Source organism: Biomphalaria glabrata, chromosome 1 (assembly GCF_947242115.1).
Source record: "Biomphalaria glabrata chromosome 1, xgBioGlab47.1, whole genome shotgun sequence".
Classification (NCBI taxonomy): Eukaryota; Metazoa; Mollusca; class Gastropoda; family Planorbidae; genus Biomphalaria; species Biomphalaria glabrata.
The window spans coordinates 63,243,401-63,267,884 of record NC_074711.1 but is presented as its reverse complement, the minus strand read 5'-3'; the positions used below and the strand labels follow the sequence as shown (position 1 = coordinate 63,267,884).

The window sequence follows — 24,484 nt, the reverse complement described above, 5'->3', positions numbered from 1 at the left end:
CGAGCTTTTAATCTTGTGTTCTATAGACAACTTTAAAACATTACAAAAAGGTGCAGAACAAAACTTATTGAACAAAAATATTCCTATCATTTGATACTGTAGTTTATTACAAGCTACTTGGAGAAAGGAGCTCTTAATTATAGGCCATCAATGATTAATTTCTTTTACCTTAAGACAAGTTGCCATTGTTTTTATAACAGGGATCCATTTTTTCTTTTGCTAATTTTTATTATGGAAGTCATTTTAATTTCTTATATCATAAAGGTATTAGTGGAATGGTATGTCCAGGGACTTGACAGTATTCTCACCTGCTAATAGAAGAATGTTTTCCTAACTTTAATAATATAATTTTCTTATTAATATGAGTTCATGTGTGTTTGACTGTTAATAACTAATTACTAATTTAATGACATTACAACAGGGAAGGTTGCATATGTGGGTAGATATATTTCCTGTATCCCTTGGACCACCAGGGCCTCCATTTGATATATCACCTCGACAACCTGTCAAGTTAGTAATGTTTTACCTTAAATTAGCTCAATATTTGGTTAGTTGACATGCTAATGTGGATAGAAGAGATGTCAGTGTTTGTAATCACATGTTTAGCCAATAATGTTGGTTGTCTCTCCCTAGATATGTACTTCGTGCTATTGTCTGGAATACAAAAGATGTCATCCTGGAGGAAGAATCAATTACTGGAGAGAAAATGAGTGATATTTATGTCCAGGGCTGGATGGGGGGTATTGATGAAAAGCAGAAAACTGATGTGCATTACAGGTACATAGTGTCAACTTTTTTTTGGTCAACTCATACATTAGAAAGTCTTTCAGGGACATTCATTTGATACATCATACATTAGAAGTCTTTCAGGAACATTTGTTTGATCCTCATACATTAGAAAGTCTTTCAGGGACATTTGTTTGATCCTCATACATTAGAAAGTCTTTCTGGTAGTGTTAATGATTTCAAGACATACTTTCACAAAATATTTACTGCTCCTTGTTTACTCAAATTTTGGCCAAACTTTAAAAGATTTCATCTTTATATGTTTCTCTTTATACTAATGTTGTTTTTTTTATAGGTCCCTAGATGGTGAAGGAAATTTCAATTGGAGAATGATCTTCCCCTTTGAGTATCAGGTGGCTGAACAAACTATGATAGTTAAGAAAAAGGTATTTGAATTAAACACACTTTTAAAAGCTCATTACTTGTAGCAAATTTTAAATATAAGAAAAGTAAAGTTGCTTTGTGTAACCTGGTATTGAAGTTGACCAATAGTAAAAATATTGTGTTTCTTATTGCTACTTCCATGCCTTTAGATTTCTAGATTTTTATGGGAAGTTTTCAGATATTTAATATATTGACTTGGTAGTATAAATACTTTTGTTATGGAATACACCCCTTGATGATATCACTAGTGGTTTGGTCCAACATTGGAAGAAATCACCTTTATATGATTAGTCTTTGGTTTTTATCTAGTTGTTTTTTTGTATGCTGGGCATTAAAGTATTATTTAGTTGTTTTGAAATATTACATTTTGTTTTTTTAATATCTTTTTCATCTCTGCTTTTCTCAGGAGCATTTTTGGAGTCTTGATACAACAGAAATAAAAACAACTCCAAAGCTGATCACTCAAATTTGGGACAATGACAAATTTTCCAAGGATGATTTCATTGGTATAATGCTTCAGAAACAAAATTAAAGCTATTTGAACAGTTGCCCAGTGATAATCCATATCACTGTGCAATATACAAGTGTTATTTTTCTGTCCTAATGTTCAACAAAGCTAATGAGAAATTTTGTATTGTAGGTCATCTGGAGCTGAACCTGAATGCTATGCCACTACCTGCCAAAAGGTCCAGAAATTGTAATCTCAAAATGCTTCCTGATGTTGGAAAAGATGTTAAACTTGTTTCTTTGTTTGAAATGAAAAAAATGAGAGGATTCTGGCCCTGTTATGATGACAGTACAGGCACAAGGCAGCTGACTGTAAGCTGGGAGTCTCTCTAGCACATTTAAGCACTTAGTTTGTAATTCATTTTTATTAGGCCTTGTGATGCTAATTTAATTCCTGTAAACTAATCAATTACATATTTGTTTAAGGATTAAACATTAAGACCTATCTGTTTAAAACTTTTTTAGATTAACTGTCATTCTAACTGTCGTGTTTGTGTTTGTAATGTTATTACAGCGCCTTGGGCCTACATTTTGTTTGTTAACAGCGCTTTATAAATAAAATTATTATTAAGGATGCTACAAATAGGTCTTGGCGGGTTTTAGCTACGAACCTTAGACCATGAACCATGTTAACCTACCAACTTTCAGCTCACCAAAAAAGACTGCATTTGACATATGTTCATCCCCCAAATGCAATACTTGGCTGTAAATCTCAGCTAATGAAGCAAAGTCAAAAATATAATGATTTAGAGGATTTAGAAACTATGGCGACCACCTGGCTCTGAAAAGTGAAAAAGGAAGAACTAACTTAACTGAGATAGAGTTGAGCCTTATGGGTCACTTGGGCGGAATTAAGAATGGCTACTTAAGCCTTGTTTGCGCTTTAAATAGTTGGGTGAAAAGAAAGGAAAGTGAAGCTCAGTTCATGTAGGCTTCTCCCATCTTATCACTTTTTTATGTAGACAATCATGTGATGGTCAAAGGCATATCAAAGATAGACGCTGCTTTATCTCGCCTCATTGAGAGCATAACAGAATATATTGTAGTGCTCTATTTGAAAACCCCAAAGGCTGACACTTACTCCAAATAAGCCCAAATTGTCAACAGGTCGAAGTACTCTAGTGGGAAAGAAGGTAAAAGGTTGGTAAAGGTAAATAAACTAGATGCGTGACAACACAGCATAGGCATACCTCCAGCTTTACCAGCTTTTGACTTGTCAAAACATATGAAGTTTAAGTTTTTGTTCTCTCTTTGCTGCTAGACACTCATTGAAGTCCACAGCAAATATTTCATTGGCACTAATAAACTAAGAGTTCACAAAGTCAGTATCCAAAATCAAAAGATTTTATATTTAAATATTTCCAGTTTTAATTCTCTATAGCCTAACATTTTGTTTAAATTTGTTCTTAGAAACTGGTGAAACTTTACAAATATTTATAAGAATATTGATTTTTTTAAGATAAATATTGTTTTATTTTGATATTTAGAAAGACTTTGATCAACTTTTAAAGACTTTTATCTTCTTTTATTTTTCTTTAAAAATTAAAAAAAAAATCAGTAACTCCAGAAGATTCTTTTTTTTGGGGGGGATTAATACTATAGGTTTTCTTCACTCTAGTTTTAAAATAAAAGAAATGCAGTTTTTGTTAAGACATATATTTATTGTTGCTATTGACAAATAAAAATGGTGGTTTGTATTACACTGTTGTTAGTTAAGGTACAGAACTATGTGTGATCTTTTTTGTACAGGGGAAAGTTGAGATGGAGTTGGAGCTGCTGACTGAAGCCCAAGCAGAAGAAAGGCCAGCTGGTCTTGGTAGAGATGAGCCAAACATGCATCCCCAACTAGATCCACCAAAGTAAGCATCAGGCTTTTGTCTTCTGTGGTCTCATATTCATTTAACTGAAAAGGTGGCTGCCTGGTCATATGGTCTGTGGTCACCATGGTCCCAGGTTTGAACCATGTCCTGCATGAGGTTTTCGGCTAGAATATAATAGATTTTATAACTCTGAAACATGATGAAGACTGGTATTTAAATTTCGGGATCTTTGGGCACCTCTTAGTCCACCCAGCTCTAATGGATACCTGACATTAGTTGGGGAAAAGTAATGATGGTTGGTCGTTGTGCTGACCACATGACACCCTCGTTAACTGTGGGCCACAGAAACAGATGAGCTTTACATCATCTGCCCCATAGATCCTAAGGTCTGAAAGGGGAACTTACTTTTTTATGTAAAAGAAGAAAATGGTTGAAGTGTATCTACTTTCTTGAACCTGTCATAACTCTTGTCATTACTCTCTGTTAATTAACCCTTCTCCTTAATTATTGATTAAATTGAAATCTTTTGTTTCTCATTGAAATGTTTTCATTTGTTAATCTAATAAGTCAATGTTTAAACTTTTCTTCAGTTAACTGGATAGGATTGGATTGGAAGTAGGAGAAACTGACAGTTGATTTTGTTCAAATAAATCTCTTCATCTGTATATTGAACCCTTAAATAATTTCAAATTCAGAAAGAAAGAATTTATTTTTAAATAGAGCCAAATTTATTTGAACTATTTGAGAAGTTGAAAACTTTATAATGCTTTTTGAAGTGGAAACATTTTTTCAGCTCTGGGTTGTCACCCTTATACATTTTATTTTTATATATACCATGACAATAGTTTTTATGATATCATCCTTAACACATTCATTGTACAGACCTTTGATTGCCTGTTTTCATCACTTTACAATGTCCATATTCTCCCACTGGCAAATTTTGATCTTGCCTTTTTTAAAACTTGTTTGTAAGGACAATATTATTTTAAAAAATAAACAGATTGACTGAGAAGATAAAATACATAGAACAATTTTAAATGATTTGTTTTTTTTTTATAGACGTCCAGAAACTTCCTTCCTTTGGTTTACATCCCCTTGGAAAACCTTCAAGTATGTTATCTGGAAGAACTATGGATGTCTGCTCATCACTATCTTAGTTATCTTTCTGTTGCTGTTGTTGGTGGCTCTCTTCATCTACTCTTTCCCAGTGAGTATCATCATCATCTGTGTTGGACATGTGACTTAATAAGTATCATCATTATTTGTGTTGGACATTTGATTTAATAATAAGTATCATCATCATCTGTGTTGGACATGTAATTAAATAATAAGTATCATCATCATCGTGTTGGACACGTGACTTAATAATAAGTATCATCATCATCTGTGTTGGACATGTAATTAAATAATAAGTATCATCATCATCGTGTTGGACACGTGACTTAATAATAAGTATCATCATCATCTGTGTTGGACATGTAATTAAATAATAAGCATCATCATCATCGTGTTGGACACGTGACTTAATAATAAGTATCATCATCATCTGTGTTGGACACATGACTTAATAAGTATATTTGTCATGTGTTTTGACTTTTTGTCCTAGTATTATTGTCATTTACAAGATTTGTGTTTTAGCATCCAAATCATGGGTGTTAGACATGAAAATAATTGGACTCTGTTAAGAAAAGTAACTCTTTGAAATAGATTTAAATCACATGAACTGAATATAGATTTGTACACCGGCTCAATATAACCAAACCATTTTTAAGGCTCTCTTGGCAGCTCTGGTAGTTAACAAAATTGATGAAAGTTCTTCAAAAAAGAAGAAAACAACATAATGCAGTAACAATTGAACAAATTTGTTGAGATGAAGTTTTGTTTCTTGTTTCTGTTACTTCCGTTTTTTTATTTTTTGTTAATTGTTTGTTTGTAACTTAGTTTTGGATTTTTTAAATTAACAATTTTTTTGTTATTGACATATTTTAAAACTAAAAACTTTTGATGTTAAGACATTCTTATAATTTAGTTCTTTAGTATTAACATTATTTACTTATGTTAAGTGTATAAACTTGACATAAAATGATTGGAAGTGGGAAAAAAATACAGTAATTATAGAGGAAGTTAGGTTCTAGAGGAAACTCTACTGAACAAAATGAAAGGAAATTTTCAGTTACAATTAATGAAGGCAAACAATCAATTCAAGCTTATAGATAATGTATCTGATTTTTGTTCCAAACAGAAAAGAATGATTAAATTTCAGATAATTAGAGAGAATAATGCTCAAGATCTGTTAGTCTGAAAATATAAAGTACAGAAAATAGGAGGGTGGTTCCTGGCATGAAAAACACTTTTCTCCAGATATGTTCTTATACCTTGTTATATTCCTTTAATGTTACTTCATTGTTATGTATAAATAATAGGAATGGAGAGGGTATTGCAGAAGTAGTTGTGGTATTTATAATACATTTTTTTAAACGCTGTAACTTTTAGAAATACTCTCTAAATTAATTTTAAAATTATCAGGTTTAATTTCATTTTTATTTGTACAAATTGGTTTATAGAATCCTACTATTTACTGAACAGAAGTTTCCCTTCATCTAGTCCAATATGTTGAATGTTATTTATTTTTTCCTTTTTTTTTTGTTAAATGAACACTATTTCTTTTTAAAATAATGCTAATTTGATATTTATTTGTCTCAATTTTTAGGGAGAAATATCAAGACGTTTGGTGGGAAACTAGTTACAGAGAAAAGCCGCCTTGCTTGGAAACTATGATCACCATCATTCAGTTCTGGATAAATTATCATTTATTGTTACTGTTATTCATTTCAAATGATCAATGTTAATGTTAAAACCTAGAGCTTGAAATGTGCTATTCAACATTTCTTATCATTTATCTGTTCAGCTAACTAGGATAAAGATTCAAATGAAAGGAGATGTATGAACAAATGTTCAGTGAAAATTACAGATTCTATCATACACTAAAATTGATGGTTGAAACTTTTTGTTGACAAGTATAGTGCTGATTTTTGTGTCCTGTCATAGATATGAGACTGAACATTTTAGTAATGACTAGTCCTTTACCTGATATCTTAGTTTGTTCAGCTATGAACCACTCACACAGACAGAACATGTTCATTTGACAAGACAGATGTTTAGGATGATTTTGTATTCAACTAAATGACATTTGTGTGATGTGACTGTAAACATGGTGTAATACTACTTACTTTAATATGTAGGCCTACATGTTATTCTCTGAAAATTCTAGAAATCTCTTTATAATAATATAACCATTTTTTTTTTTTCTAATTTGGGTTAAGTAGACTACTGGAAGAAATTTTAACAAAATGCTTTTTATAGGAAGCACTATGATTTTTTTTTAAACAATCAAAACATTATTGTGATATATTTTCATTTGAAAATTTCATAATTTATTCATTTTGTAGCAACAAAAAAAAAAATGGGGGGGATTTTAAATAGTGTTTTTGGTTTTATGACAAGGATGTATAACGCATGTCTTTAAAATTATTAAGGTTACTAGTATTTGAATTTTAAGAATGGGTTAAGAACCTTATGCAGACAGACTGATGTAGAAAACTATCTCAATGATGCATGTGAGTGCTAATATATAAGAAGATTTTTAGGCTCATCATTTGACACCATATTAGTTCAAAATAGTTTTTGGCCTTATTGTCAGCCATGTTACTCATTCAACACGGAATCATTGTTTCAGCATGCAGAACAATACTGTGTTGTTTTTTTTTAGCTGTTAGTTTCAGCTACATTTCTGTATGCTTGTTAAACATACATTCATTTTTAATATATTATTAAATATATTTCATTTCGTCTTTAGTCTACCATTACGTGAATTCTTTATTAAGCCCTAAAAAAAAAACTTGTACATTTTCCATCATTTTACATTTGATGTGATTCTAGAAATATTTTATATGATTTTTACAATTGACATTAGATCTACATGTTATATTTATAGACTTATAACTTTGTTTAAATATATTTTAATTTGGTTTCATTTGTTTACATTTTAGCTTGTCAACTGACCAATTTTTTCCCACACAGCCAGTACTTCATAGGACTATTTTGAAGATGGCCAGTGTCAATGTTTCCAAGTTATAATAATGTTAATTTCATGACATTCTCTATATTCTACTAAAATAAATCATAATTTAGCCCATTTATAAAATTAACTATTACATTTCAGACCACGACAATTCTTAGGTTACAGATATTTAATATTACATTTTAATTCTAAATTTTAGAATCTAAAATGTTTTTTTTAACATAATTATTTTTATTTATTTTTTTTTCGGATATTCAGTAAATACATTTTTTTTTCTCATTATAAATGTTCATATAAATCAATTAGATTTTAAAAGTCTGAAAAATCTCGAGTACATTGATTTGTTTCTAGTTCTCAAAATTTGTGTTTATAAATATCTATAATACATTCATAACAATAGTTTTCATTTATAAGCCATTGAATCTTTGTGATATTAATTTTACTGCAGTGTTTTACGTATAATCTAGTCAGTCTTTCTTCTTCTGACAATCTTTTCTTTTTAAAGAACTATTATATCTAGGTTTATTTATGTAAAAGAAAATGTCAATATGAGCAAAGAACAAAGTCTTTTTGCACTATATTGATTGACAAGTTGTTTTTAATAAAATACTTCTGTGATTTTAAATACTATACTCACATAAAAAGAGCTTTTCTTAAAAGATTTTCTTAATTGATTAGCTGTCAACCTCATTGCCAGCATTGAAGAAAATGGTAATCTAAGCCTCATTTATTGATATTAGTGTGAATAGTACAAAGTTTTAGCTCTTGACTTTTTAGACTGAAATTGGTGATATAATGATTACACTTTATTTTCCATTCTTTTGAAATAAAAAGCTGTTTTATAGCAAGTGACTTTTGTTGATATGTTAATTATATAATTAGTTTGTGTTGTCTCTTACAAGTTTAGTACTACATTTTATAACAAAGCAGAGGGACAATCTCTTCTTTATGTGTATGTGGTATGCTTGAATTCTGTAAAGTGGCATTTTTACAATGTTTTCCTCAGTTTGGTTCTTAAGCTTATTCAGAATTTTGTGGGCCTGGTGGCTGACTGGTTAAGTCTGGGATTTTGAATTTCAGGATTTTTATGGCGCCCCTTTGACTCAACTCTAATGGGTATTAAGTTTGAAATTATTTTGTTTCTGAAATAATTGGTTGAATGATGTGATAATGGTAATATTGAGAGATGTTACTACAAATAAAATCAATATTTGAAAAACATTTTGACATTAAAAGTTCAAACACAAAAAAATGTTATATTTCAATCAGTAATAATACCTCCCTCCTCTCACATACATATTGGTATACAAATAAAATCAATATTTGAAAAACATTTTGACATTAAAAGTTCAAACACAAAAAAATGTTATATTTCAATCAGTAATAATACCTCCCTCCTCTCACAAACATATTGGTATGTCTCTTAACATTGAATAAAAAGTATTTTTAAAATCATGATCAATTTAACATTATTTTTATTTTAAAAAAATTTTTTTTGATGTTTCAGTTTTTGTTACAAGACATATGTTTATCTGACAATCCACTATTAAATCTGCAACACACATGAATGGAGATGTAATTAAACCTTAAGATTTATTTCAGTAGAAATGAAACTACAGCCAAGGTTTAGTTCTATCTTGTACATTTTTTTGGGAATGTAATATTTTTACTAAATAAACATAGAAGCTTGAAATATTTTCTTCATAGCAGCTACTTCATTAGGGTTCAAAGGCACTAGCGGTAAGCGAGTGGGTCCTCCATAATAACCAAACCATTCCATGGCTGTTTTTACACCTGGCACTCCAAATCTTCGTGTTACCTGTAACCATCACAAAAAAAAAAACAGGTAACAATACAACATGTGAGAGATTTAGAAAATATTCAATTATATCAACAAACTTTAGACAGATAAAAAAACACAGATTGTTTGCATGAAAGTTATCAAAAACTTAATATATGAATATAAACTATTTACACAGCTATTTGGTCCAACCAATCTGAGCTGTAAATCTGTCGCTGCCTTGAGGTTATCTGACTGTGCTAAGTCTGCAAGTTCACAAACATAACTTCCAAGGACATTTGCTGCCCCACATATACCACCAACACACCCTGAAAGTTCATTTACTTACAATTAATACATAAAATGTAATTTTTCATAGAGATAATGAAATGTATGAAGACTAAGTCTTAAAATCAAGATGAAATATTACTAGGCAATAGTCTTTTTAATTACAGATTTACAAAATTACACATTTTAAACTTTAAAAAATAAGATAAGTTTAAGTTATTGTCATAAAGTTAGATTTTGAAAATGCAAACTTAATTTGATGTTTAAGCTAAAAAGAAATTAAGATCTTACCAACATGATAGGCAGACAGTAAAAATCCTGCTGATCCAGCAAGTATTTGAAATCTGTATGATGCTGTTTGATACACTAAGGATGCTATACGTGTTATCTGTACGTTAATATTTTTTTATTAAACAAGCTAGCAAAATCAGTTCCAATTTTTTTTTACAAGTTTAAACAAAGTCATTCAGCAATTCTACTATTGACAAGCAGATTTGAATTAGATAAGATTTGATTGAAAAAAACGTACATCTCCCCCGCTATCTTTCATGCCAATGATGTTTGGATGTTGGGCTAACTGAACGATGACATCAGGGGGTATGTCCATACCTGTGTTGCTTGGCACATTGTACAAAATAACTGGAATGGGAGCTTCATCAGCAACCTTCAAAGTAAAGACAAAGTAAAACCTTGTGCTACTTTAAAATGTACAGTTAAGTTAACAAATTTTTACTTAAAATAATTATCAGTCATATTGGATTTTTAATATTTTGCTTTTTTATCTTTGCTCATGTTTTTTAAAACACACTAAAAAAGAGTCTTCAAGTAAAAAAAAAACAGGAAATAAATGCTGCTAATAAGACTTTCTAATATAAAAAAATAATAAAATGGAAACTTCTTTCTGGGTATTTCTTTGTTATCTTAATAATTAATTCTTTAGATAACTGACTAGAGAAATATGATTCATAACAAGAGGCTGAGTGACAAATACTGCTTGGCTAACTATCAAAGGGGCTAAGTTCTAATCCTGACAAGATCAGAGTTGTGTTCGCTAAGTGCCTGAAGACACAAAAGAGATTAGACCATGGCACACTAAGCATGCTATAAGCAAGATCAATTTGTAAAAAAAATCGAAGTTGAAAGCTGTAAAACTTGGACTTTGAGAGGGTCATTAAGTCTTTCAAATAAACTCTAATGAAATGGTAACTGATATACAAGTCTACATATGTAAAATGAATTGCAATAGATAATTATCTGACCACATGGTATAGCTAGGGTGGGGTGGGAAGGTCCAAATTCAAAAGTCCCCCATGGACCCACTTAAGGGCCCCAAATGAATGTCCTAATTTTTTTTTTCATTAAATATTACATCACTGCCATGTAATCTTGCTATACTAAATACTAGACAGCATTGATCTAGACGATGTTATAGATGCCTTTTCTGCATTGAAAGCATGTGGTGAAGTGATATAAATTGAGATTTGTCACTTGTGCATTATATTGCCAATAAACAATGGTATTATTCATTAAAAGAGTCTTAATAATTTTTAAAAAATTTACTTATATACAGCACCAAATAGAACTTAGACATAATATTTATTAACTATATTATCTAATGCCATAATGTCAAATGCAGGGGCCCCTAAAAAGGTCAAGCCCCTGGGCCCCCAAATCCCTAGCTACACCATTGGTAACATGTAGCCTTTGCTTATAGTTTACCACAGATATAATTGAGATTAATAACAAAGAGGCTATGTGTTAAGGGTTAATTTTTGTTTTTTAAGAAATACTTTCCAAGTTACTACATTCAAATGTTACAGACTATTACTTTAGTAAAATGGGATATTAAAGCTGTAGCATTCATGCTGGCTTTGTAGTAGAATGGGTTGACAACTAAGACAGCATCTGCTCCAGCATCTGCCATTTTCTGAGATAAAAGAATTGTGTCCCTTGTTGCTGAAATGCAAATGTTTTTTAAAACATCTAATTTATTGTTTCATAGATTTCCAAAACTATGTAACACTTTTTAAAAATTTGAAAAAGATGTAAATGAGATTCATACTCAAGATTGAGACTTCCAAGACAAAGCTTGCAGCATTGGCAATGCAACAAATTTATTCTCTTCTTATCAACTCAAAGCAAAAAGATTTAACTCAAAAATACATTTTTTTTTACTTTGCTCAAAAAAAAAAAGGATGTTGATTGGGAATGTCAATGTTAATAAGAATGTCTTTGACTCCAAAGATTTAGGATGAGTAGGCTACATTGTTTCACTTGACAATGCAAACCCAGTTGCCATATTTTGGGCAGACAAAGCCATGGATATGTAAATATAACAGACATACACTGCATCGGCTAAGAAAATGGAGATAAAATAATTGTTGACACTACAATAATAATCATATCAATTTTTTTTTTAATGAATCAAAAAGTACAGGGTTAAATAAAAAACTGACAAGTTACAGTACTAAAAGAAAATATACTAAAGAAAAGAAAATTTTAAAGTTTTCTGAGAAGTAATGAGACTTAGTAAAATAATAATAACTCTTTACATTCACAGCCTGATCCAGCAATAATGATTTTATTATCTCCTGCAAGTTTGCTAGTTTCTTTCACCATCTGTATTCTCTCCTCCCAAGTTAAGAAGCAGCATTCTCCAGTGGAACCTTGAACAACATAACCTTTGAAGGAAACAAAATATGTCTGAACAAAAATGTCAGTTACATAGCATAGTTAGTTAAGCTCTCCTTTCAGACCTTGAGATTTATAGGGCAGATGATGTAACGATCATCTGTTTCTTTGGTGCTTGGTTAACGAGGGTGTTGTGGCCAACACAAAGACTAAGTGCCTTTATTTTTCCCCAGCTAATGTCAAGTACAGATAAGAGCTGGGTGGAATCAGAGGCGCCCTAAAGGTCACAAAATTAGAAATCCCAGTCTTCACCATGATTTGAACCCAGCATCCCCTGGTTTGAATGCCAAGTGCTTTACTACTCAGCCACCAGATTATAATTCAAGATACATGTTATAAAAGAATGGAAGAATATTATTAGTTTTCATTGTGTTTTAACTTACTCCATAAATAAATAAAAATACTCATAACAATGTATTTATAATAAATAATAACTTTTTTTTATAGATCAAATACTTTATATAGAAATAATTTGGAGTCTCAGAACAAACTTTAAAAATAGCAATTGGTACTAATGTGGAGCATAAATATGCTTAGTAAAACTGACAGTACGTGCTTTGTTTTTTAATTCTGGTTCTGAAATAAATTATGCTTGCTATCCTTAAGTTCACTTACCTTTAAACGGAATGTTGTTCCATTTTTCCATATTTAATTCTAATTTGTCAAAAGCTATTGATTCATCTTTGTTGAATGGAGTAGGTATAGGTGGAAATATTCCAGATATATCCAATGTCTTTAGTGAAGCAGTTGAGCTAAAACTTCGACTCAGTGAAAATCTGGGATGTTCTTTGGTTAATACTGAAATTTTAGCAAATACATGCTGCAAATAAAAAGAAAAAATTACAATATTTTTTAATAACATTATGTATTATAAAATTCTGTGTGCAATACAAAACACATAACCAATCCATATAAAATTATTGGATAAACTGAGTTTTATTAATACCAAACAACAAACCTTAGCTTGCCTCACTTTACTGGCAATAAATATTGCTCTTATTGGGGACATCTTGTAATTCTGTCCAGAGAAATCAAAACAAAATATTAGGCTATTTACAAATATAAGCTTACTTGATCTTACTTGTTTTAATAAATTGCATATGTTACAAATATACTTTGCTAAGCAGTCTGTTTTTCTCAATGAAAAATATGACTGCATATAATGAGTTCTTTTTGTTTTGCATTTTAGCAAATCTATTTCCCCTCTATGGATGTTTCTACCTTGATTCCATGTTAATGATGGGAGATGAACATAAAATTATTCTGTGAATATTTGTTTCAGAAAAAAAATATTTGACATAAAACATAAGAATTTAAATCATAACAAGGCTGATGTGATGGCTAAAATCAAAAGTATTAGCCTGGAAAAAATCCATTTACTGATCACAGAGCCTAGAAGGGAAATATTTCCTCAGGATCTCATTCTCATGTACACCCATATGTTGTGGAGGTTCTGTCATATGCAACCTAGATTCTATTCACGCCTCCCTACCATCTTTATTAGCAGATTGATCCATTCCTTTACAAGTTTTTCATTTCTTACTTTATATTTGAACTCCCTCGAAGTCTTCTGTCACAATGTGCACAAACAAAAACTATTCCAAGCATCTGATGCTTTAAAATGCATAGGACCAAGCAGCTCCTGTTTGTCAACTAAACTTATTATCTGCAGAATGAAAGTCAATGTCTATACATGCATCTTCTTTTCCTAGACTTGACTCTAAATATTTGAGTTATCTTCTTCTAGCATTTAGCTGTGAAGAATTAAGTTTATGCACCATCTTGTCATCATCACTGAGGATTGATGAGTTTGGTATTAAATTGTTATCTTCCTTGATATTTATTTCAAGTTGCAATATCAAGTAGGCTACATTCTGAGACACCCATCTTTGTAATTAGACTGTATTTTCAATAGGATCTAGACTTAAAGGTGTGAAAATATAAGCTTAGGAAAAAAAAGGAATCAAGGAGTGTCCAACCTAGGATCAATGAGTGTCTAGCCTAGGACCAAAGTGTGTCCATCCCAGTGTGAAGTCATCAAGGAGAGTCCAGCTTAGGACCAAAGAGAGTCCAGCCCAAGATTAAAGAAAATCCAGCCTAGGGCCAAAGAGTTATAAATTCTGCCTAGGACCAATGAGTGTCCAGCCTAGGACCAAAGAGAGTCCAGTCTAGGACCAAGTCACCATCAAGGAGAGTCCAGCCTAGAACCAAAGAGTGTTCAGCCTAGGACCAAAAGAGTGTCCAGCCTAGTAGGCCTACCAACTAATACCAAGCTAGCAGGCTCATCAAAAAAAAAAAAAAGTCTAATAAGCTACATGAGGACTCAAGTAAAAATATAAGTAGTCTACATCTTGTCTATAACTACTATTACTATAAGTTTTAGAAGCACCTCTAGAGTAAAAAGATATTTTCACCATTTCTGCAAATAAAATGAATCATTATTTTTTTTTTATGAATTCAACACAATATAATAATCTTATAAATTACAGACGTTGCTTCAAAACAGATGATTACGTCCTAAGCGTGTCCTTGTGCCAATTTAATCTAGCCAAGTTGTTGGATTTCCTTTTGATATCCTCTATGCCTTGCACATCGAATCATAATACAATATAGATCTGCAGGCATCATAAATTAATAAATAATATAGAATTCTAGTTCTAGTTACTATATCTATATACCTTGCACAAAGTGTCAGAACTTCAAAGAACAATATCACAATTATTTGATCAAATAACTAGATCTATTCAACAAAAAAACAGTAGCGGCTATGACTTCAAAGTCCTATCTATGCATTATAGGGTATACACTTTATACAGTATTTGTAGGCATATCATCTAAGAGTCCATATTATCTCGTGTCAACAGTTAGTTGACTTTGTGATCGTATTTAAATTTTTTAGGTCTCACTGACCTTAGCCTTACATGACCCATTCTTTTTTCCCCTCCCTTTGGTCCCATAAAACTACTGCAATGCCATATACATGACTTTGAATATTAGGCCTAGTATACTGATAGCAACTTACAGCACACACATCTATAACAAATATGAAATTATGCTAGGCTATTGTTAATGCGGGGAGGGTTTACAGTGGAGAACAAAAATCAAGGGAAAGCACTCTTGAAAGCTGTCTTGAATACTACTAACGTATTTATCTACCCTGAAGTAAAATGGTTCTACAGAAGAACACACTTTTAAACACAGTAGAGCTGAAGTGCAACGCTCTATTGGACACGTGACTTTGATATGTGCCTACGCTCCTACTTTGAGTTCCATACCAGAGGCCAAAGACATGTTCTATGACAACCTTTCTGTCTGCTCTCAACGAGATCCCAAATACGGAACAGGTTATCATCCTCGGTGACCTCAATGCACGCGTTGGATCTGACAACTCTGCATGGGACAGCTGTATTGGGTGCTTTGGTGTCGGAAAAGTAAATGAAAATGGACAAAGGCTCCTTGAGGTTTGCTCACTACACTCTCTCTGTGTCACTAATACCTATTTCAAGACTAAACCACGGCATAAAGTTTGGCCATTACACATAAAATATATATTCATACCATTTTCGCTCAAACATAACATCAAAGTTGGATTGTATTTAATGATTTGACTGGTGTCTTAAAAATTCAATTTAGACCAAAGATTTAGCATTTCATCAACTGAGTGAATGTTTATTGCCGACTGAATTTAGTGTACTGAAGTTAATATTCTTTTGATCATAGTTCAATCTTCATTTTTGCAGTTATCAATTCTCTGTCTGCAATTTATACACATTTCATATATGCACTCACTCTAATACTATCAACATTTGACCACACAAAATTATGACAAAGACAAAAGACTTTTCTTTTTTCCATGTGCAAGTACCAGCTTTATTTCTGACTGGACATCAAATAAGGAGTGGCTCACAAGGAAACATGCTAAGTCACATTGACAGACATGACAACAAATTAAAGTAAATATATAACAGACATTAAAGAAGTAGCTGATACAGAAGCCTTAATAACTCATTAAACATGAAGATAAATATGTCTTAAATGTGTCAATTTAAGTGATAAGTACCCGGTAATTAATTATTTATTTTGTATATCAACAAAATTTTTTAAAAAATTAGTTCTTTTATAATTACCTTGCAAATGGTGGGTAAAACAAATATTTAGATAAACAGAAATAACATCTGTGTAACTGAGATGTTCCCTTACAAGCCATTTCTACACATTAATAAAGAATTGGATGTTGTCACACATCACAGCTTTGGAAAACAAAAATGTGCATTTTTTATTTTTACTTAAACATGAAAAAAAAAAAAAAAAGCATGTGGGTCACAGCAAAAGGAACTTTACTTCTAATAAAAGGCAATAGCTGTAATGTTTCTTTTCCCATGATAACTTATTAGACATAGTAAATTGTATACTATAAAAATTAATGTATACATTTTTATCTTTTGCATCCAGGGCAGCTACTAGGACGCAATTAAAAATCATATAAAATATAATACTCAACAGTCACAGCTGTTAGATTACTCTCCTCTTGATCATTTCAATATGTTCATGTCTAAGCTCAGAAATATAGGGACTTAACAAAAAAAGCCGCCTAATTATGCTGTGCTTATGTCATTAGCTGTACATACTGTATCAAATGAAATATTAATCTTACAGTAGCTTTACTTGGCATTACAAAAATAAGATGAGCTTACACTTAGACTGGAACATATTGAAACTGGTAAAAATTATATTAAATATTTAAAAAGAACACATATGCACATATCACTGTCAGCAAAGATCAATAAACATCTTTGCTTTAATCAATAGCAAACACCATGATACAAAAAAACAACAACTTTACAATAAAAAGCTAATTAATAAACAATTTATTAAATGATGAAAAAAAATGATCTGATAATATCTTCAATGGCAGACTTATCTTCTTTCTATATTCATTAAATAAAAGTAAATGCATAATACAATATCTCTATCCTCATCAACAGCAAATGTTGGGCTATGAACTATTACAAAATGTTGTTCACAGATAAATAAGAAAATAATGGACAAAACAAAAAGACAGCACAAAGTCACTCCTCATTTATTCAACACATCTGGCCAATACCCCAGGATATCACATAGTCTCACACTCAAACAAAGTAGTGTGTAGCAAGACTGAGGAAGAAGACCAGATTTTTAACAGAATTTCTTATTCAGCAAATGTAATTTGTGTATTGCAAAACAAATAAACAATTTACACTTGTTTACAAAGAAAAACCTAAAAAATTATTAAATAAACAAAGCAATTTAACAATTACAAAATAATTAAATAATTATTTTTGCTACAGAAATATGTAATAAGTAACAATTTAATTTTTTTCTCCGATTCAATATTATAATATTATAAATTTTCTTATAATTAAGACTTCAAAAAAACATCTAATCCCCTTCTTTTTATAAAAGAAAAAAGTTTGTATGATACAAAAGCCTATAAATATGATTCCTCTAGTCCGTCTCTCTTTCCTTGATCAGTGTGAGGCTATGACATTTCCTGGGCACCAGTGTTACTTAATCATAATGCGAAGGTACTGTAGAGCGTTGTGAGCTGCATTGGCATGTGCTTCATCCATGATGGGTCCAGTCCCTTGGCACACTGCTAAAGGTGTTGTAGAAAGCTGTACCAAACACTGGTTTAAGCCTAGTAATAAAGAAACAAAAAAAAGCGTGAAAAGCTAATAGCATGCTTAGTTCTTTAATTTTTTTCTTTTGTTATGACAAGGTAGAGCATCTACAATAGAAATATAATATGGAAAAAAAACATTTTAGTTTTAAAGTTACCAAAGTTTAAAATAAAGCATTTAAAACAAATATTTTTTGGGCAATGCCAAGTGATGTTTATCTTCTAAGTTCAAGGAGAATTTAAGAATTCTCTTAGATAACAACTGAAGAAAATAAAGAGTAACAGGTCCTTGTGATTAACACAAAATAAATACACTGCTTTTCATGCTTGACTGCACATTGAGTTAACTTAAGAGACTCATAATAGCGAGTGGATGTTAGTTTGTGAAGCAAAGAATCTTGACCTTGAAGCACATTGTGCAAACAAATGCACTGATCAGCAGGAAAAACATTTGAAGGAGGAGTAAAGCATAAAATATTTTAAGGAGGAGTCAAGAATAATAGTAGCATCTAGAAAAGTCTCTATGGGAGATTATAAAAGCAAGACAAGGTGAGATTTTGGGAGCTATTGTTTACTGTTTGTTGTTCATTGTAGTTATTTCAGGTACACTGCAGTTCACTCTTACAATTATTCAAATCATATACTGTCAGTCAAGCTGCCTAGTTGTATTGAAAATATATAATTTGCTTATGTGATTTTATTTCATGTAAACTTATTATCAGTAGACTATATATACATTTTCTGCAATAGAGTTTGAAGTAATTAAACTCTATTTAATTTAATTTTAACGCTATGTTACTTAGGTATATCATTAGCAAATGTGTTTTGAATTGAGGGATAGTAACAAGTTTTATTATAAATATGACAACTCTAAAAAAAAAAACAACTATGCCGTGTTCAATGTAAATGTGAACTTACCCATTACACTTTCATCTTTAATATCAAAATATTGTACTTCAAATCTCTGAACTTCAGCAATTTCTTGAAGCATCTGGCAATAGTTGGTAGGAGGGGTCAGATTCTGATTTTGACCCCTTACCTGCTTCCCTGCAGCAGCCATTACTTTTTCGTAGAATCGATGAATTTCAACAGCAGATTGAGAGTTGGCTAGCTTTGATTTCTTCTTAGACTGTTTCATTCCAGTATAAGTAGAATTCTCAAAACCCTAAAAATACACAATAATAAAATTCTCTTCTTCTCTCTTAAAAAAGGATTTTTTTAAAAATGTAAATAAAAAGCATATTGCTGCAATTTACCTGATTAAGAAAATACCCTAAAAACCCTAAAATGAGCTCTTTTTTAAAATAATGTATAAAAAATAGTATAAAACATTCTTGTTTTTCTATGAAGTCTACAATATACATACAATAAGAGAACAAGATATTAATGACGGTCAGGATTTCTACTTGGGTAATTTGTACAAGATTCATTCTTTCTGTTCAATAACAAATAATACAGCAGGTAGTTTCAAAAACTTTTAAATCATTTTTGTAGAAATGTATACTTTCTTTGTTTTCTCTTTCAAACATAAAGTTGCAATGATTATTAGGTAAGGATACATAATCTTTACTAATGGTTAGAAGAGTTGGTTTCATGTGCATTTTTTTCTATTGGACAATGCAAAATAAATACTAGAGGAAAATTAAAGGCTACTATATGCACTATATCATGATTATAAAACAACAAAAAGAAACTTAGATGAAATTCAAAATTTAACTTTTTAGACAGTGACAAATATCCACACGACAAACTAATATAATCAATACAACCCTAAAAAATCTATCAAAAATATCTATCAGGCCATATTAACTAAAAAGCTTAGCTTAAGATTTTAAACAAAATTAAATGAGTGACACGTGTAAAACGTTTAAAAATACATATATCACCAGCGGTATCTCTTCATCCTCGTCAGAATCTTCAAGCTGTTTTTCTGTCTCTTTATTCTGAGACAATGCTTTAAGTTGAGCCAACATATTTGCTGCGGCTGTTCGTTTCGCTGTTTTCTTAGAACGTCCAGTACCTGAAATAAAAAAATATTTAGAATGCAACTTAGGTTGTAATATGTGTATGGACATTTTTATTCTATAAAGAGATTTTTAATTTATTATGCTGATTGTTTATAATACTTTTTTTGTAACAATGATAATGTAAATGAGATAATAAATCTTTGAATAAATTGTATTTCAAAGAAACCTAAGTAAAGCACCTTTGTCAACAAACTTTCCCAATTTGATGTTGCAGATGAATTCTCTGGCATGTGGAGGACCTTGCTCTGTGACAAAATCATAATGAGGAGGTTTCAATAGTTTTTTCTGTGTGAATTCCTGAAGCTCTCCTATAGGATTACCAATATCATCATCTTTCTCTGTTGTTGTGTTAGTTGTAGATCTAAGCAAACAAAAGAAGAAAACAATATTTTAACAAATTAACATTTATCTGATAATAAAATCACTTTCATAAAGTGGAGAAAAAAAAAAGGCAAAATAACTTTAAAAGGTTAGATTTAGTCTTCTTTTTTCTTTGTTATCATTTATATGTTGGAGGGTTCAGACAACTAGTCATATTATCTACAATGAACTGTGCAGAGGTTTCCAGATCTGCAGCTTCCCATAGAGTTTTGCAACCACAGTCTTGTTAGGGCCTCTAAATAAAGAATGTAGCATGGAAAAACATGCTTGGCATTCTCTAGTGGGCAGATCTCACTAGTCCTGTTTTTTTTTTAAAGTTTATTTTGTCTCATTTTGTTGTGTCCAGTTCTGACATATTATATATGTTGGTCATGTTGGGACAGCTTGTAATTGGAATTGTTATTCTTGAAGTTTGGGTGAGAGCTGGTCCATTTCTTATTCAATCAATTTTTAATTGTTTAGTCTTCTAGATTAATCTTTGGTCAATTTGTCTGCCTTACATTTCAATGTGGCTGGGAGGACAGTTTCCTTGCTGTTTCTGATTGAGATTTACAAGAGCTTCAGTTTTTAAGGCCTAGCAAGTATGCCCTGGGGTAAATCAGGAAGACAATCTGGCTGTTCAGCGTGCTTAGGTGGTTTATTAGTGTGGTAGCTGCTACCTGTAGTGCTCCTCTTTCTGCTCTGTGTCTGAGAGATCAGTTGCAATTGACTTTTCTAGTCTTTCTCCCTTGGACCATTCAATTAGTAAGCCAGCCCCTCTGTTTGTTTTGGATTCTAGAGATAATCCATGTGTAGACTCTGACCCATTGATTTTTGGGGTAGTTCTGTTTGATTGTGGGCAGATTTTTTTTTGTAATGTTTACATTAATGTTTCTTATAGAAGAAAGAGAGCTTAGATCCCAGTGTGGTAATTCATTATGCTGGTTCAATAGTTATGTTTTCTAAGTAATATTTCTTTCTTGTCATATTTATAAGGATTTATTTTAAATTGGAAAATAAATATGTAATTATGTTACTACAAGAGAAAGGCACTAAAAAAGTGAAAAAATATATTATTATTATGTTACTTACATATCTTGCTTAACTTCTTCGGGTCCATTAGAAGTGACTCCCATGAGCGTATTCAGTGCATTTTGTGCTGCAGCATGCTTTGCTTTCTTTTTACTGGAACCTTATAGCAAAAACATTTTTTTTAAATATATTCAATTATTAAACTATTATATGTTGGGATATCTGCTGCTAAATTTGTTTATTTAAACAAAACTTAGCTGGGACACAACAAGTAAAACAATAAAAAGAACAAAAATATTCTAAATCCTTTTTACAGCATATTTTTTTACATTAATTATTACTTTAAAAAAAAAAAACATTTATTAAAATAATTAAATGGTTACAGGATCTATGGATAACAAGGTGTGATTTCTGGCGTTAAACTATTAGTTGGTTTACTATTCTGAAAAATATAATATGCCAGTATCTTAGAATCTAAGCATTAAGAAAGATTGCAAAATGATACTATCAATATTTACTACATAAATAAAAAGAAAATTGTATACAACATAAATTTTTAACTTAATGATTTCATTCAAAACATTTATACAAATTCAAAAACATTGTTTAGTACCTTTTCCAGTTGCTACAGCAAAATCACCAACAGTTACCCGCATTATAAAAATAGGCTCATGCACTGCTCCTTCATTGGCAATGAGATCATACTGTGGTGTTATAGCATGTTTAGTAGCATACTCTTGTAAGTAACTGATTGGAGTTTTTCCTGGTGGTACAGCCATCTGATAATTGTAATAATAGTAACATAATGCATAATGCAATATGTATGTATATAAATGTATGACCTTGTGATCTATAGGGCAAATGATGTAAAAGGCATCTGTGTCTGTGAGAGGAGACATGATATTAGTAGTGCGAGAGTGTTTTCCTTTTTTATTTGCTTCTGTTAATGCAGAACAATTACAATGTGTATACAGTATATAATGTACTTATGTAATGTAGCTATATAATGTTCTATGTTTTGTAGCAAAAATAAGGCCCACAGCTTAAAGGTGGACATACTGTATTGTTATAGTGTTAGAGACGTATGAGCCTGTTAGCGTAATGAGATTATATAGTCTACCCTTACGGTAAAGGGCCCCGCACATCATGCTTGCAAAGGGCCCCATGCACTGCTAAGGCTGCCCCTGCTTCATACTATGAGATAGATGTCGATCTATATGTTATTGTGAGTGTATATTTTACCAGATGATCATGATGGGCTCCTTAACTTTCCTAGAGATGGATAGCCACACAAAGGAAAACATAGATCTAGTGATTCTAGTCAAGCTAAGATATTGCACATCTGACATCTACCTTCTCCTTGCAAATAAGTGCCAAAGCAATTTTACTAAATATGTCAACAAGGACAGTCTGAATAGTTAAGGTGACCAGACATTCCAGCTTTGGACCATCTGTCATGCTTTTCATAAAATGTTTTGGAGGGACGACTAATGTCTGGCTTTTTTTAAAAAAAAGTCAATGTTACGCTTTTACTTTAAAACCTTTCTTAATCTAATAAGCCTCCATTTAAGTTACTTATCCAACATTTAAATACTGTACTTAATAGATAGATCAATTCGCAGCCAATAAAGGTTTATATATATATATACTTTTTGTCTATCTTACAGTTTTCCATAACTGTTTTAAATCAAATTTGGAACAATCATTTCAAAAAGTTTGGCCTTTATATAATAACAAACTCAAGAAGCAGCTTAGTAATGTCCAGTTTTGACAGTGTTCACAGAAGCTTCGAGCCCACAATAAATTGAAACAGTTTCCCCTGATGATACTTTATTTTGTGCCTCCGATTGCTGGAAATCTTTAACAGAAAAAAAGAAAATTCATCTATTTAGAAAAGAGCAGAATTCAGGCTACGGAAAGACTAAGTGGTTATCTCTAATGCATTTGGTGGAGAAACTATTTTAAATTATATCCTGCTTTGAAATCATATTTCTTTTCACAAGAGAAGTGTCCCACCATAATCAAAACTTTCTTTCAGAACCCGTGAGCTGAATTGTGGCTGCATTTTGTACTAAATATTGAGACAATACTTCATGCAGAAGTTCTGTTTATTGAGGGACAGAATGTCAGTGCTCTTAAAAAATCTGAAATTAACAAATTGGTTCAGAAATGCAATGAAAAAAGCCTGAAAACTTGAAAAACTTATAATAACAATAATAATTTTATTTATAAAGGGCTGTTAACAAACAAAATGTACGCTGTGATAACATTACAAACATAAACACGAGAGCTTAAAAAAAAAACTAATCTAAAAAAGTTTTTAAACAGGTAGGTCTTAATGTTCTTCTTGAATGTAGTGTAGCATGTTGTCTGTCTGAGATCAATGGGGAGTGAGTTCCTCCTACAAGACGCATGCATGCAACTTACTATTTGGATGACACAAGTTGGCTAGTAAAAGTGATACAGCAGCAAAAATCATTAACTTTTATGAAAATTGTGCTGGAGTAAGAAGTGGTCTATTCGACAGGTTAGCGCTTTCAGATGGATCGCATTTGAAAGATGATCAATCTTGGAAAACGTTTCAGAAAGCCTGCAATTATCTTTATTGTGTGTGTTGCCACTGTTGGCCTATATAAAAAAAAAGTACTAGATATAGACCTCTATTATTTGTAAATTGTGTGTGTATCTACAATCTAGTCTTCTAGTTCTACGCCTACATATTATCTAGCCTTTGTGATATATTAGTATTATTAGACACTTTCACTGACTTAGCAATAATGGTGACAATAGTGTGAGACAGTAGTGAGTAGATCAAGACTTGTCTTTGAAGACTAGGAGGTCAGAATAGTAGACTAGATCTCTAGTTTTATCTCTAGATTCTAGATAGAATCTAACTAATCTAGTCAGTCTAGCTAGATATCTAGCTTCTAGTTCTAGGCTAGGTCAAGATCTCGATTTGGATTCTAGAATCTATAAGAATAAGACCATTCTTAGGCATTATTTATGATTATAATTTATTTTATTATAATAAATAATAGTCTATCTAGAGTCTATCTATATTGACTACAT

The 24,484-nt window shown here is 31.3% G+C and overlaps 3 protein-coding genes across 24 annotated transcripts in view; 1 reads left to right on the top strand and 2 right to left on the bottom strand.

The window, feature by feature from the left end:
* LOC106072251 (myoferlin-like) overlaps positions 1-8,427 on the top strand; it is a 76,744-nt gene extending 68,317 nt beyond the window's left edge. For 9 of the 11 annotated variants that reach the window (XM_056007135.1, XM_056007112.1, XM_056007119.1 and 6 more), the window contains 9 exons: positions 422-510; positions 634-777; positions 1,082-1,172; positions 1,577-1,676; positions 1,811-1,989; positions 3,427-3,536; positions 4,557-4,704; positions 5,270-5,342; positions 6,208-8,427. In XM_056007135.1, coding sequence (XP_055863110.1) covers positions 422-510; positions 634-777; positions 1,082-1,172; positions 1,577-1,676; positions 1,811-1,989; positions 3,427-3,536; positions 4,557-4,704; positions 5,270-5,338 — 930 coding nt within the window. In that variant the 3' untranslated portion in view covers positions 5,339-5,342; positions 6,208-8,427. The remainder of the gene's footprint in view (positions 1-421; positions 511-633; positions 778-1,081; positions 1,173-1,576; positions 1,677-1,810; positions 1,990-3,426; positions 3,537-4,556; positions 4,705-5,269; positions 5,343-6,207) is intronic. The other 2 variants (XM_056007168.1, XM_056007128.1) reach the window with 1 other exon arrangement.
* A 609-nt stretch (positions 8,428-9,036) lies between these two features.
* On the bottom strand, positions 9,037-15,416 carry LOC106072266 (4-hydroxy-2-oxoglutarate aldolase, mitochondrial-like). Of its 4 annotated transcripts, none has more exons than XM_056007213.1 (9): positions 15,360-15,416; positions 13,296-13,355; positions 12,953-13,157; positions 12,199-12,327; positions 11,475-11,602; positions 10,176-10,310; positions 9,938-10,034; positions 9,554-9,687; positions 9,037-9,397 (listed from the first exon to the last, which is right to left on the bottom strand). In XM_056007213.1, exons 2-9 carry the CDS (start codon positions 13,344-13,346, stop codon positions 9,248-9,250), a joined length of 1,029 nt encoding a protein of 342 aa, XP_055863188.1. In that variant the 5' UTR covers positions 13,347-13,355; positions 15,360-15,416; the 3' UTR covers positions 9,037-9,247. The 4 variants fall into 4 exon arrangements, with proteins under 4 accessions (XP_055863188.1, XP_055863200.1, XP_013088071.2 ...); XM_056007225.1 differs by lacking the exon at positions 15,360-15,416 and adding an exon at positions 15,248-15,269; XM_013232617.2 differs by lacking the exon at positions 15,360-15,416 and adding an exon at positions 15,016-15,240.
* A 761-nt stretch (positions 15,417-16,177) lies between these two features.
* LOC106072263 (RISC-loading complex subunit tarbp2-like) overlaps positions 16,178-24,484 on the bottom strand; it is a 10,058-nt gene continuing 1,751 nt past the window's right edge. For 6 of the 9 annotated variants that reach the window (XM_013232613.2, XM_013232611.2, XM_013232609.2 and 3 more), the window contains exons 2-7: positions 22,029-22,194; positions 21,476-21,575; positions 20,203-20,384; positions 19,883-20,016; positions 18,915-19,161; positions 16,178-18,014 (exon numbers count right to left, since the gene is read on the bottom strand). In XM_013232613.2, the coding sequence (XP_013088067.1) occupies positions 17,881-18,014; positions 18,915-19,161; positions 19,883-20,016; positions 20,203-20,384; positions 21,476-21,575; positions 22,029-22,194 (963 nt within the window). In that variant the 3' untranslated portion in view covers positions 16,178-17,880. The other 3 variants (XM_013232608.2, XM_056007259.1, XM_056007269.1) reach the window with 2 other exon arrangements.

Excerpts from the sequence above, each read along its gene's own strand:
- LOC106072266 (XM_056007213.1), bottom strand. The coding sequence starts at position 13,346 with ATGTCCCCAATAAGAGCAATATTTATTGCCAGTAAAGTGAGGCAAGCT. Across the intron at positions 11,603-12,198 it reads TGCTGGATCAGGCTGTGAAT|CAACAAGGGACACAATTCTT; the intron begins GTAAAGAGTTAT and ends TTTGCATTTCAG. Across the intron at positions 9,398-9,553 it reads TGGTTGGACCAAATAGCTGT|GTAACACGAAGATTTGGAGT; the intron begins GTAAATAGTTTA and ends TGATGGTTACAG.